The sequence below is a fragment of the Nyctibius grandis genome, chromosome 4, assembly GCF_013368605.1.
Source record: "Nyctibius grandis isolate bNycGra1 chromosome 4, bNycGra1.pri, whole genome shotgun sequence".
Classification (NCBI taxonomy): domain Eukaryota; kingdom Metazoa; phylum Chordata; class Aves; order Nyctibiiformes; family Nyctibiidae; genus Nyctibius; species Nyctibius grandis.
In genome coordinates, this window is record NC_090661.1 from 102,530,202 (window position 1) to 102,542,393 (window position 12,192).

The 12,192-nt window shown below is 40.4% G+C and overlaps 1 protein-coding gene across 2 annotated transcripts in view; it reads left to right on the forward strand.

Annotated features, from left to right (window-relative positions):
* Positions 1-12,192, forward strand: part of DOCK1 (dedicator of cytokinesis 1) — a 313,699-nt gene that overhangs the window by 258,076 nt on the left and 43,431 nt on the right. For both annotated transcript variants that reach the window (XM_068400212.1, XM_068400213.1), the window contains exons 38-39: positions 1,566-1,685; positions 10,009-10,098. In XM_068400212.1, coding sequence (XP_068256313.1) covers positions 1,566-1,685; positions 10,009-10,098 — 210 coding nt within the window. The remainder of the gene's footprint in view (positions 1-1,565; positions 1,686-10,008; positions 10,099-12,192) is intronic.

The window sequence follows — 12,192 nt, forward strand, 5'->3', positions numbered from 1 at the left end:
AGTTAGTGGATGGAGGAGTCCAGTATTGCTTGAGAAGCAGCAAAACTTGACGCAATTGAGTTTTTCTTTCAAACCTCAAGGGCAGGATTTTCAGTGACGCTCCTCATTGGCATATATTTCATTCACCTGGATTTTAATGGGATCACGTTTAGGTCAAGACTGAGAGCTTTCAAGAATTTCACCTTCAAATTTGCGAGAAGGCTGGCTCTGTAGAGAGCGAGCCACCCTCGTTTTCTCCACATCACTGCAAGCTGATGAAGCACGCTTAAGAAAAGAGACTTTAGTTGTATTCTTAACCCATTTGGTCAAAATTAAGATGTTCTAACAAAAGATAGTGGCTCTTAGTATGCTGGAAAAAATGCCATTGCATTGCAGACTCCGTGAAGTTTGTGTTGCTCAGAAACAAGTTGTCAAAAGTTGTCTGCTTTAGCCAAACACAAACTTTCTGGCCAAATTAAGGAGTAATTAGATGTAATTTAATAACATATAGGAGGTAAAACTGGATGATGTAACAGCAATTCTGTGAATAAATCTGTGAGTTGCTGATCTTTGGTTGAATTTCTTCTTTTCCAGAAGTTCTACCACTTTATTTCTGTGGGCAGTCCCTCTTTTATAGTAACTTTGATTTTCGGAGAAGAAAGTGAACAGTTCTTTAATTAATTTAATTTTTGAACTCGGTTTCTTAAGGCAACAAGTCCTATTGGAGCACCTGTCCTATCTCTTTTTCAATCTATGAGAAGTTTCATTTGATTTAGTGGGGGTTTATGATTTGATTTGATAGAGGTTTGTGAGTCTTAAAGGTATTACTTTTCTGCTAGCCTCGTGAAAATAGATGGCTATGCAGTATTAGCATCTTGTCTGGGGAAAAGACTCCAGTATTGTCTCATCCCCAGGCAGATTGTAGGGAATATTAGTGGGAGAAGAGAAGGGAAGAAGAGATGATACGAATACTGGAGTCCAGAGGTTTCAGCTGCATCTGTTACTGGACACCAGAACATGCCAGGTGCAAGGGAGGAAGCTCTGGGGAATTGCTTGGTCCTCTCAGGTGTAGGAGGAAATCAATTTAATATCTGTCCCTTGCTTCTCATCTATTAGGCATTTGCTGGAAGAGCAAGAGCTACTAATTACAGACAGGCTTTATGAAGTTAGTGGCGCTTTTCCGTGCCTCCAAATGTTCCCAGTGAATTTTAGCCATTTCATTTCTGTGCCTGCAGTCCTTTCCATTTGTATTGATGTATCTTGGCTTCAGGCCTTCTCTCAGCATAAACCTGTTAGTGTTCATTGTGCATCTGGGAGGTTGTACCCCTCAGCAGGCCAAGGTCAGTCTCATTAAACTCTCTGAGGAGAGGAAGCCATCTCAAGAAGCATCTTTCCAGCTGATATATGTAATTAGCTGCCAATTACAGCATTCAGATAAATGGTCCTTGGGCCCAAGGAATCAAAGTACACAACTGCAAAAAAAATCTTTACATAAAAAATGTGTATTTTATTTAGCCTAATTTTACTGGCATGTTTCATAACTTTTGATTTGCTTTCACTTTTCCCCTCTTTCTTGTATGATTTAGTGGTCAGAAGAAGCATGTGCAGCACATCTTACCCAGCGGGATGGATACCAGGCTGCTACTCAAGGACAGCTGAAAGATCAACTATATCAAGAAATTATCCATTACTTTGACAAGGGCAAGGTAAAAAGGGAAGAAAACATGTCCAAATATGTTTCATTGCTTTTCTCTCTTAACTTATAAGTTGAATAGTAAACACAGCTTGCACCCAGTGACATTCAGGGAGCTTTAAACTTGTTGTAAGTTATTTGGAGTGCTTTATGTAAATGGTCCACCAGCTAGCACGTAAAGATAATAATACTAAAAAAAAAAAAAAAAAGTAAAAAAAAATCAATGGTACATTTATAACTGCTCTGTTAAGGGTAAATATATGTGCATATGATGCCACGAAGGAAATAAAAAAGTGATGCATGTAATTTGGGGGCTTTACCTTTTCTGGCAATTGCAGTAGCTAATGCAGTCCTTCAGCTACCCTTGTTTTTACTTTTGTACACAAAATAATTCCCTCAGAGAATGGATGTCTGTGGTTCGTATTGTAAGAAGGCAGAAATATTCTCAGATGAGAATATTTCATTGCAATTGCATCTTGTATTGCAAGGTGAATTTGCATTTGGCATTGCATGGTGGGAAGGGGGAGAATGCTGGTGTTACCTGTCCACAGAGGTGAAGGGGTTTCATTGGTAGACACGGAGATGTGGGGATGTATCAGTGCTTGGATACTTCATGCACAAAATGCTTAAATATAGGAGTCGAGATCTCTTTGTCAGAATATTTCAGAAATGTAAACCTGCGTTTTTAAAAGCAATCTTTGTTGCATAAATGTCATGCAAACAGAAATGTCATTTTCTGGTAGAACTAGAATATTATCCAACCAGCTCCTGTTTAGCAGAATCAGATGAGTATTTCGATAGAAACTTTGCTTAAAGGGTCAAATTTTATACCTTATCTTAATGCAATATTTAGAAGTTGTTAATAAATGATGCTAAAAAAAAAAGGAATTCCAGACTGTGATGGAGCCGGGCTGCACAAACAGGCTGCGTGGGGCTGGGGCTTGTGGAGGTGCCTTGGTGCTTGTGCAGTGGGTAGCCTTGATTTCCACAGCACGCTTCTGCTGTCCAAAAAGCTTTTACTAACCCTTTAACAGCAGGTAAGGAGAACCTCGTCAGACTTAGGGTCATAGCTGATTTAAAAGTATATTTTGATATTACATTCCTCTCTGGAAAGGAAAAGCCAGAAGTCGCATGTTTTTATTTTGTTGTTTTGTGTCTTTTATTGCTTCACAGTTAGTGTTTTATGGTGCTGGTATACAGGCGGTGGGAATTGTTCTTCTGAGCACCAGGCCAGTGCATTTTAGCTGTAAATTAAAAGCTGCAGCATCCTTTACATCTATATTGAAAACAGCCCGTCTTCAAGTTGTGCCTACCCATTTCTGCTGATAGCACTAATGAGCTGTTTATGTAAACAGCAGGCGAAATACCTGCTGCTGCGTCTCCAGCCTGCGCCACATTACGCAGCACGGCGTCCACGCTTGAGAGATCGTTGTTAGACTGAATAACCATTCCTAATTTTTTTTCAGATTTTACAACTAGAAATGAGAGAAGGCTCTGTCTGCTGTCAAAAGAAATAGCACTGAAAATGCTTTGTTTTCCCTTTCCCTCATAGTTAGACTAAACAACCAAATCTTCATTATTGTAAAAATTTTTGGTGAACAGTGATATCGATTACTTGTTCCTGTTCCTTTGCATAACTCAAGTCATAGGAGTCCTGTGTGATATTTTTTGTGTGTGTGAGGAGACAATTCATTTTCAAAGCACTCTTTCCTAGTTACAGATATTTCTTCTCTCATTTTCTCGTCACTCAAGTTGGTGATAAACTTCTGTATTGTTTCATTAAAAGGAAAAAAAAATACTGAGAATATGAGCATGTTACATGAATTTTCAAATGTCAGGAAGCTCAAAGTTGAGGTTTCTGCAGTAGAATTAAGTTAATCCTCTCATTTGGGATGTTCTGACATTAGGTTAAATCAGCTGCTTACATTTACCTATGCAGTTTGCAAATATAGTCCAGCAGCTGCTTCAACTATGCCATTCCGTGGTCAGTAACACATCTGACATTGTATTTGCTGTGCATTTTTAGAAGGCTGCACCGATACACTAACCAGTTTGCCTTTTTTTTACCATAAATGCCTGGCTGTGTCGTGTAATCCTACCCTGGGCAGCTGTAGAGCTGCTTCCAGGCTTTTACAGAAGCTCAAGAGTTTTGTTTTAAACTTGTTGTGAGCCTGTGCCTCTTCCACTCCAACCTGCCCGATGAGAAGCAGTGGACTTTAGAGGGGAGGTAGACGTGGTTAGAAACATTACGTAGAAGAAATGGAGGAGAGGGATTTCCAAGGTGACAGTTGGTTCTAAAACACTGGCTTTTTTTTTAAAGGATGGTGTAGTTCAGCCTCTCAGAAATCATAATCCCTTTCTCTTAGCAGAGTCATTTCCCAAGAGGAACGCACAGTGCACTTTTCAAGTGAAGACAAGCCATGAGGCTTATTCCCTAAATATTAGTGTTCATAGTGAGATGAACTTAGAGGAAGGTATAATTCTCCGTACACAGACTGGAATGGGTGGCCTCGCACTTTTAGACCAGAAACGCCTGAGAAATTTGTAATTTAGTAGTACGGAGTGTGGGCTTGCACTGCAAGCAGGAGTGTGGGCGTCTCATTTTGGCTGAGAACAAAATACTAGCCTTCACCATGAATATCCCTGGGTTTTGTAGTTTGAGATCCATTGAAGATTCCTCGTTTTTATTTCTATTTTTCAATATGTTTTTCTTAGGAAGCTTGCTTTTTTACTTATATTTGACTTTTGGTCCTTAAACCCACCTTCTGTAATGCTGAAGGACACCTTTCACCTTTAGTAAGTCAGCATTTTCAGATATAACTTTGGTATTTTGCTCTTCTACTTCATGGGTTTGATTCCTTATTAGTAGCATACTATTAGAATACTTTTCATTACTCTTCTAAGCTCCTTGTTTCCAAAATGAAATGTTGTTACTTACAGGTTTCCCTAGTATACACATAGTTTTCTCTCCTAGATTATTATTCTTCTGCGTTGCACTTTCCAGTCTCATCTCCATCTCTCTTGGCTTTTGCCCTTAAAAGCCTTATCCTCACGCTTATCACGGCTGTCTAACCTGTCCTTTGAACTGCTCTGAAGTGTTTGCTCTTTCTATGTTCTGCTGAAGCTTTGTAATTTTCAACAAAGCCCTTAATCCAGGGGCTTTACTGAAAATTGGTAGGTTAGAGTCTCTCAGGACGAGAAGGAGAAGTAATGGCGGTAGTACAGTGATGAGGGAAGGGGGTGAAATTTTGCCCGTGTGGAGCAGTTGATGTTAGTCAATGCTAATGAACTGCTGAAGCCAAGAAATACTTGGTGTCATTGACAAAGATAAGGTGTTATTTTGAAACAGGCTTGTGTGGTCTCTGGAGCCGTAAAGGAAGCAGCAGCATTCTTATTCCCGCACGGTAAAATGTAGAGACAGCGACGTGCTTCAGGTTTGCCAGTGGATGCCGCAGTCTATAAATCAGTACGTGTTTTCCACTGCTCCTTCATAAATTCAAAGTGTTGGTCTCAGGGAGAAAAAAGTAAATAAATGCACACTGCTCATTTAGTTCTGCTCCTCCTTCCTTCCCACCCACCCCCCTCCAAAAAAAAAAAAGCTTTTATGGTTTTGCTGGAGCCACAAAACACAAAATATTTGAAACTACACAGTAAATGCCATGCTTTGGCTTAAAATGCCTTTTTTTTCCAGCTCATGGGATGGCATCTAATGGCTTTTTCTTCCATCTAACAAGATAGTGGTGAAATTCACCTGTCTGCCAAAAATCAGCACAGGGCTCACGTCCAGCTCGCGTCCCATGTCAGGTCGTGAGCCCGTCCTGAGAGCTGTGAAGGACAGAGACAGTCTTCAGAGAGGAAAGATACAGTGTTTGACCATGTTCCAAATGAACATAGGAAGGTGCTTTATAGGTTTTCCAACCATGGTTATATCATACACATCTCGAATGCTGTACTAGCAATAGAGTAATACTGTGTTTCAACATTTTATTTAAAATATTAAGCTTACATGATGGTTAAGTAACACTATCTGAAATTCAAACACCTTGGAATGTCCCTCAGACATCAGAATATTGCACGATAATATTCTTATCCTGGCCTATTTCATTTTTACTGACCATTAACTCAGCAGGAGCTAAGAAATATCCTAAGAATCTCCTTTGCTGCTGTTAAAGAACCTTAAAAACTAAATTGGATGCTGCAGTTCTTTCTGGGCAACAAGCAATCTAGCTTCAAAAATAAATTAAATTCGTAGGTTTTCCCTAAAAAGGTCTCCTTCTGCATCCTCAAAGTCTTTCCCATAACATTTGCAGCTCGTGTCTACACAACTAAATTTAGGCTATACACATTTTTCTTACGCCTTCAGTATAAAAGAAGCATTTTCCTTCCACTGTCGCCAGCCTCTCTCTCTGGTACACTCTCCAGATAAATTGTTTCTCGCATTAATAAGTTGTACATCGTACAAATCCTGTGTAGTAGCTCCCCATACGGCTCATTCCTCCAGAAGACCTGCCATGTCCTGGGCAAACCTGGGAAACCTTCCAAGGCAGGAAATCTGCGAGGCAGCAGATTGGGAGTTATTGACCTTCAAGAATATAGATTTCATTTATCAGGATCCTTTGCCACAGCCATGCCGTCCTCACCTGAATAAATTTGCTTTGTAGTAAACAGAGAAATTTGTCAGAGGGTTGTGCAGGGGATTTTAAACACACGGTTCTTGCTTCTGTTACGACGTTGGAAAAATTACCAGCTTTGGGTTTGTTTTTGAGGATGTTGCAGGTGTCGTGGTCCAGCTGCACAAACAGCTGAGGGAAAAGCCAGGTGGTTGATGGCCTCGTGGACCTCTGGAGTTCAGGGCACTTGACGTTTTACAAATTGAGTCTTATAATACAAGTTCTTGACGTTCCTTCGGAGGATTGAACCGGAGGACAATTGGATTTCAGAATAGAGATGTTGGAGCAGTTGTTGGGTTTTTAAGAGGTGGTTGCAACAAAAAGTAGGTGCTTTTCTCTAAGGCAGGTGCCTTGGCTGGAGAGGGGCCAGGTTAGAGGCTGGCAAAAACTGAAAGGGTCTTTTCCCATGGTGAGGCAGTTGTGTCGGGTATTTGCAGTGTGATAGAAAAAGAGTAGTTTTATCTCTTACCTACACCTAAAGGTGTTCCATTAAAAATAATGTGACAAAATATGAGCAGTAGAACTTGTAAACAAACTTTTAAAGAATTTTTAAAGTAATTCCAGTAATTTAAGCCGGAAACAAATGTTGTCATAATATCTGGTTTTTTCCTGTTCATCTCCGCTTACAGATAGGAGAGCAGATATTAGAATGGAGGAATGCTAGGACTGTGCAATTACTGAGTGTATATTGGAGATGAGCTAAATATCGTAATTAATTTGAGGATTCATTTTTAGGCTCTGAAACTTTTAGAAAATTCATTATTAATATGTATATTCAGTATCAATCAAAGGGGTTGATCAGGCTGAGGGAGGTGCAATGGAAGCAGAGCCTCTGCTCCGGCGTTTTTACAGTCTCAACAGACAAGGATGGGAAGGGGGCAAAAATAATCACAAAAGAGATTTAATTGTGCTAAAGTTGGCATTTGTGCTACCTGGAGGCATTTGCATGTAGGCAGTGTCTTCGACAGCGCAGCTCTGGTTTGGATGGGCTCCTGAGCCGTGCAGCAGTATAGATGGCAGTGACAGTCTGGGGGAGATCATCTATAAATATTTTCACAATGGAAAAGAGAGTAGAAGTGCTTTGGTTTTGGAGAGGGACTGGTTAAATCTGGAGCAAAATGATGGTAACGCCATTTTCTTTGCAATGAAAATGTGCAGAAGTAGTTACGGATGGCTGAAGTTAAAAAGAAAGTGGCAGTCAAACTGAAGGAAGGTTAAGTGATTTTGAAAGGTTTCACTTGCTGACTTACCAAACAACTGAATATTAGTTTAGTTTCTCTAAACTGGTAGTATATTGCTCTTCCGAGTCAAAATTAACTCAGCCTAGTATATGAAAATGTGCTCCATTTTCTGCAAAGATGCCTTTGCTATTAAACTCATGTTAATTTTTGTTTAGAAATAAAAATATGCTCTGTATTATCGTTCTCGATTAGATACATAATGCAGATCAAAACATTCAGGTCTTTCCATTTGCAAAAATTGTGTTGCACAGTGTAGAAACTGCCGTGTGATTTCCTGCAGACGTGATCCCTCATTACGGTGATTGTAATTAGTCATTCCGATGTGTTTTTCATCTCCGAGGCCCTTTACAAACATGAGGTAACTCATGCTCATTCCAGTCCTCTTCCCTAGATAAATAATATTATGAACTGTGTTGTAGAAATGAGAAAATCAAGAGAAGGGGTTGAACATCGTGTGGAGCCGTAAGGAGCAGTTAATGGAGGTGCCAGGCTCTACCCCTCATGAGCATCCCTCACCTTTCTGTCTTAAATTAAGTCACCGCTCAGTCTCTGTTTGCCCACGCATCTGCCCATTTCTTTTCTTGAGGACTCAGAAGCTCCTTTTCCCTCACTCAGACGTACCAGTGTAGTTTCTGGCCCATATTTTCTCTTCCTTCGCTCCCTTACTTCAAGAGATAAATCTCAGTCCTTTCTCCCTGCGATCTCCTGTAACTATTTTTCCTTTCACAGCTCCTCATCTCCTCCACCACCGTCAGCAGCTCCCTGCCTCTTCAGGCTGCTAGGACAATCTTTCAGTCCATCCTTGGGTTTGTGGGACAGGTGCCTCCACTTGAAAATTGGCTCCTTGTTTCCAGGGAGGAGGAGGAACGGAGAGCAAACTGGTGGGACCTGAGACACATCTTGCTTTTGTGGCATTGGCATGTTACGTGTTGGGGAAGGCTTACTGGGTATTCAGCCTGGCTGGGCTCCAAATTTCCAGTTCCTAGGGAAAAAAAAGATATTCTAGGTCCCAGTCTGGTGTTTGTGCCACTAAATCACAGGTAGCTGTGCCCTGCCTGATGCCTCAGCCAGTGCTGGCAGCAGTCTCAGTCATACTGATAGTCAGATGAACCCTTAATGTTTTACTCTGATTTTAAATCAGCATCTGGAACTAGGGATTTTCTTAAAAGTCTTATTTTTTTTTCCCAAGTTTTCCTGAAATACTAATAAATGTGATTTGAACTGGCAGAACAAAAGACAAATAAAATTCACCCAACATTGATTTTGGACTTTGGTGGGATTTCATTTGTGTGTTTTGGGAGGGGGTTGGTTTTCAGGGGGTTTTGGGGGCTAAAATATTTCATGTCTTATTTATGCAGTGCATTAAAGTGGATGGGACTGGGGGGTCTCTGCGGGATGGATGCAGGAACTGGTTGTGTGTGTGGTTTCCCCAGGAGCGTCGTTCTCCCACCATCTTTGGAAGTTGTGTTCATTCATCTCAAACTCTTCGTTCCCAAAGGTGGATGACTTCGGGGAGCAATGGGGAAACGTGTGTTCAGCCCTTTTCCTCAGCCCTCCTTCATCCAACTGCTCTTTGCAGCTGCAGCCATCTCGGTATTTCACTGGGGCAAGGAACATGTGGCCTGATGCTGAGAGGAGAATTAGGTGGTGTGGACAGGGGATTTAAATTTAAGATGAAGGGTAATAGGAACCAAATGGATTTATAACTCATTCCAAATCTCATTTTTTTAATAAAGTGAGGTCAACGCTGCAAGCCAAATTTCAGGCAGATCATCAAGATTGATCTTAGATAGCCTGGTGTGCTAATTTAAGCGTCTTTTGGGGTTTGAGTGGTTCTTTATATTTAGAGTAGCAAAAAATGAAAAATACATGTTTAAAAACATTCTTGCTGCTCCTCATTAAGACTGTTGGCTTCTGAAGAGCTGAAGGATATTGTTAAATTTCTTTGGGTCAGTTGAGACGGCTGCTGAATTTCATGGTTGAAGAACAAGAGAGGAAAAAGAACCAATGGAAATATAATGAATATTTGTTCAAAGCAATATCGGCAAATTACCTGTCCTGTCTGATATAGATTATAGATGTTAGAGGGAGAGGGAGGTGATTATGGACTCTAATCAATCAACAGCATTTATCCAAAGTCCTAGGCTCGGGGTTTCTTTGTGGGCAGGCCGTGTTTATGCATGATTGGATATCTGGGTGGGCTAGCAGGAATCCTTTTATTTCTGAAGCAATTTGATCACTTTACTTGATTTGCATCAAATAGAGACATGTGAGTAATGCACATCAGATGCACAGTGTTTTCAAGCAGGTGACACAACACGTTTTGTTGTGGTTTATTACGATTGATTTCATTCCAATGTTGTTGTTTAACCAAGGTATGTAATTCGGGTTTTTTGTTGTTGTTTTGTGATTTTCTTTTCAACAGATGTGGGAAGAGGCCATTGCCTTGGGTAAAGAACTTGCAGAACAGTATGAAAATGAAATGTTTGATTATGAACAACTCAGCGAACTGCTGGTAGGTTTTTTTAATGACGTAGACACTGCAACAGTTTTTTCAGAATTTAATTTTTAGGCTTTTAAAATTACATGGAAAAACTCTCTTGACAGTAAAATGCAGAAATCGATGCCCACTTTGGCTTTGTTGGATGAATGTTGATTAACTGGCTACCACTGGAGTGCCTGAAAAAGATTGAATTTTATTTTTTTTTTAGCTGAAAGAAAAATATTTCAGTAATGTTAAGCTGATTTATTTGGGGTATAAAAAGAAATTTGAATTTAAATATAAATGGGAACATGAAAAAATCCCCATTCTCTCTCAAGTGTCTTTCCATATTCACGTTTCTTTTTTTAGCTATGAATAATCCCCGAGCATTCATGTCTAGAGTCAGTTATTTTTGCCCTGACGTTACCCATTCATTATGCCCGCACCATTCTTTTTTCTCCTACTCTTCTCCAAAGAGGTAAATGGCAGCTGTCACTGGCCCTCCTGGCTTGTCAACCCTTTTCACAGGAGTTGGGACATTCCAGTTTGATTCTGAAAATTCTTGACTCTCAGGTTTTTGATACGTTTTACCTTTGCACTCACCAGAGTACATCATCCTTAATTTCTTGGAGTTGTTTATCTGCTTTATCCCAGTCTGGGTGAGCTGGGCGTTAGTACGGTGTCATTGCGCCCTCTTTCTCCTCACCGACGCTCAGTTTGAGGATGGCTAGGAGCCATCTCCCCAGAAGCATCTCCATCCCCATCTCCCCAGAATCTCCTTTTTTGGGGAGGAAAGAATAAAGGTAAATCCAACTCCTCTCCATTTTATGGTTTCTTCACTCCTGTACATGTTCTTCTTTGTGTTGTCCGTGGTTCTGTCCTCCAGCTTTTTAGAGCCTAATTCATATCCCTTTTTGATGGTCCTCCTTTTGTGGCATTTCAGCTGATTTTAGTGACACACTGATTGTACAGATTTGCCAAACAAATCTGGAGCCTGGTTTCATGTTGCTTTGTACTGCAGGAGGTAAGGGATGTGTACACAGAGCATTTCTCAGGTCCTGTGGTATGCCAGAAGAGCCTTCCTTGGCCTGCTGCCTGCGCCGCTGTCGGTAGGGCTGTGTTCAAGAGAGAATATTCTTCATTTCAATATAAAAGGGATCTGGTAGAGATTGTTCCTCAGCTAGAAATGATTCTTGTGTCAGATATGATTATTCACCAGTGGGTAGGTACTCTCAGAGTCCCTCATTTTTAATTTTCCATCTCCTTTATGCTTGCACAAGGGAACATGAACAGCTTTTGTCATGGAGGCAGCCACTCTTACTATCCGTTTTTGGAGCAGAAGTCTGAATTTGCACTTTGTACATTGTAGCCTATGATAAATACAGAGTTATGTATTTTTCCCCATTTCTCTTGCACAGTAAATATGTCCTTGTTTACATTAAGTGACATAATTCCACGAGAGGCAGTGGTATAAACCAGGTATGGCACATTTGCATGTGGAAATGGAGTTTCTCCCTGTTCTAATAGGGGAAACCCAAAACTTCCAATTCTCAGGTCAAACAACTGAGTTTACCTGCTCTTGATCAGACAGGAGAAACAGAGAGAGATGTCACAAAAATTAGTACCAGTGTGCACTGGGCATTCATCCTAATAAGGCAAAGATCAAAATTCACGCTCCTGTATGAGTCAGGTCTCACATACCCCATCAGCTTTTCTTATTGCTGCTGCTGAGTAGCATTGGCATGCTAGCTCTTTTTTCCCCCCACAACAAAATTTAGAAGTTTTTCGTTTCTTTCCGTTCACTAAGACACTAAGGCAATTCACAAATGACAAAATAGTTTTGTTACAGGTAAACTGAGAAATATACAGCAGATCTGGGTCTTTGTAGTCTTCTTGCCATTTACTGTTACATGTCATAGGGGAGCAGTAATAAACCTTCCCCCAAACCAGGATTCATTCTCTTACAGAAAATAATAGACTAAAAATAAGTTAATGAACAAATCATCTTGTCATTTGAGATAAAGGAGGATTCCGCTTCGAAAACAGATGGCACTGACATGCGTGTACTTATTCCAAAAGTTCTATTTTTCTGCATTTCTCAACTGTGTGCTTTCCATATGCAAAGAA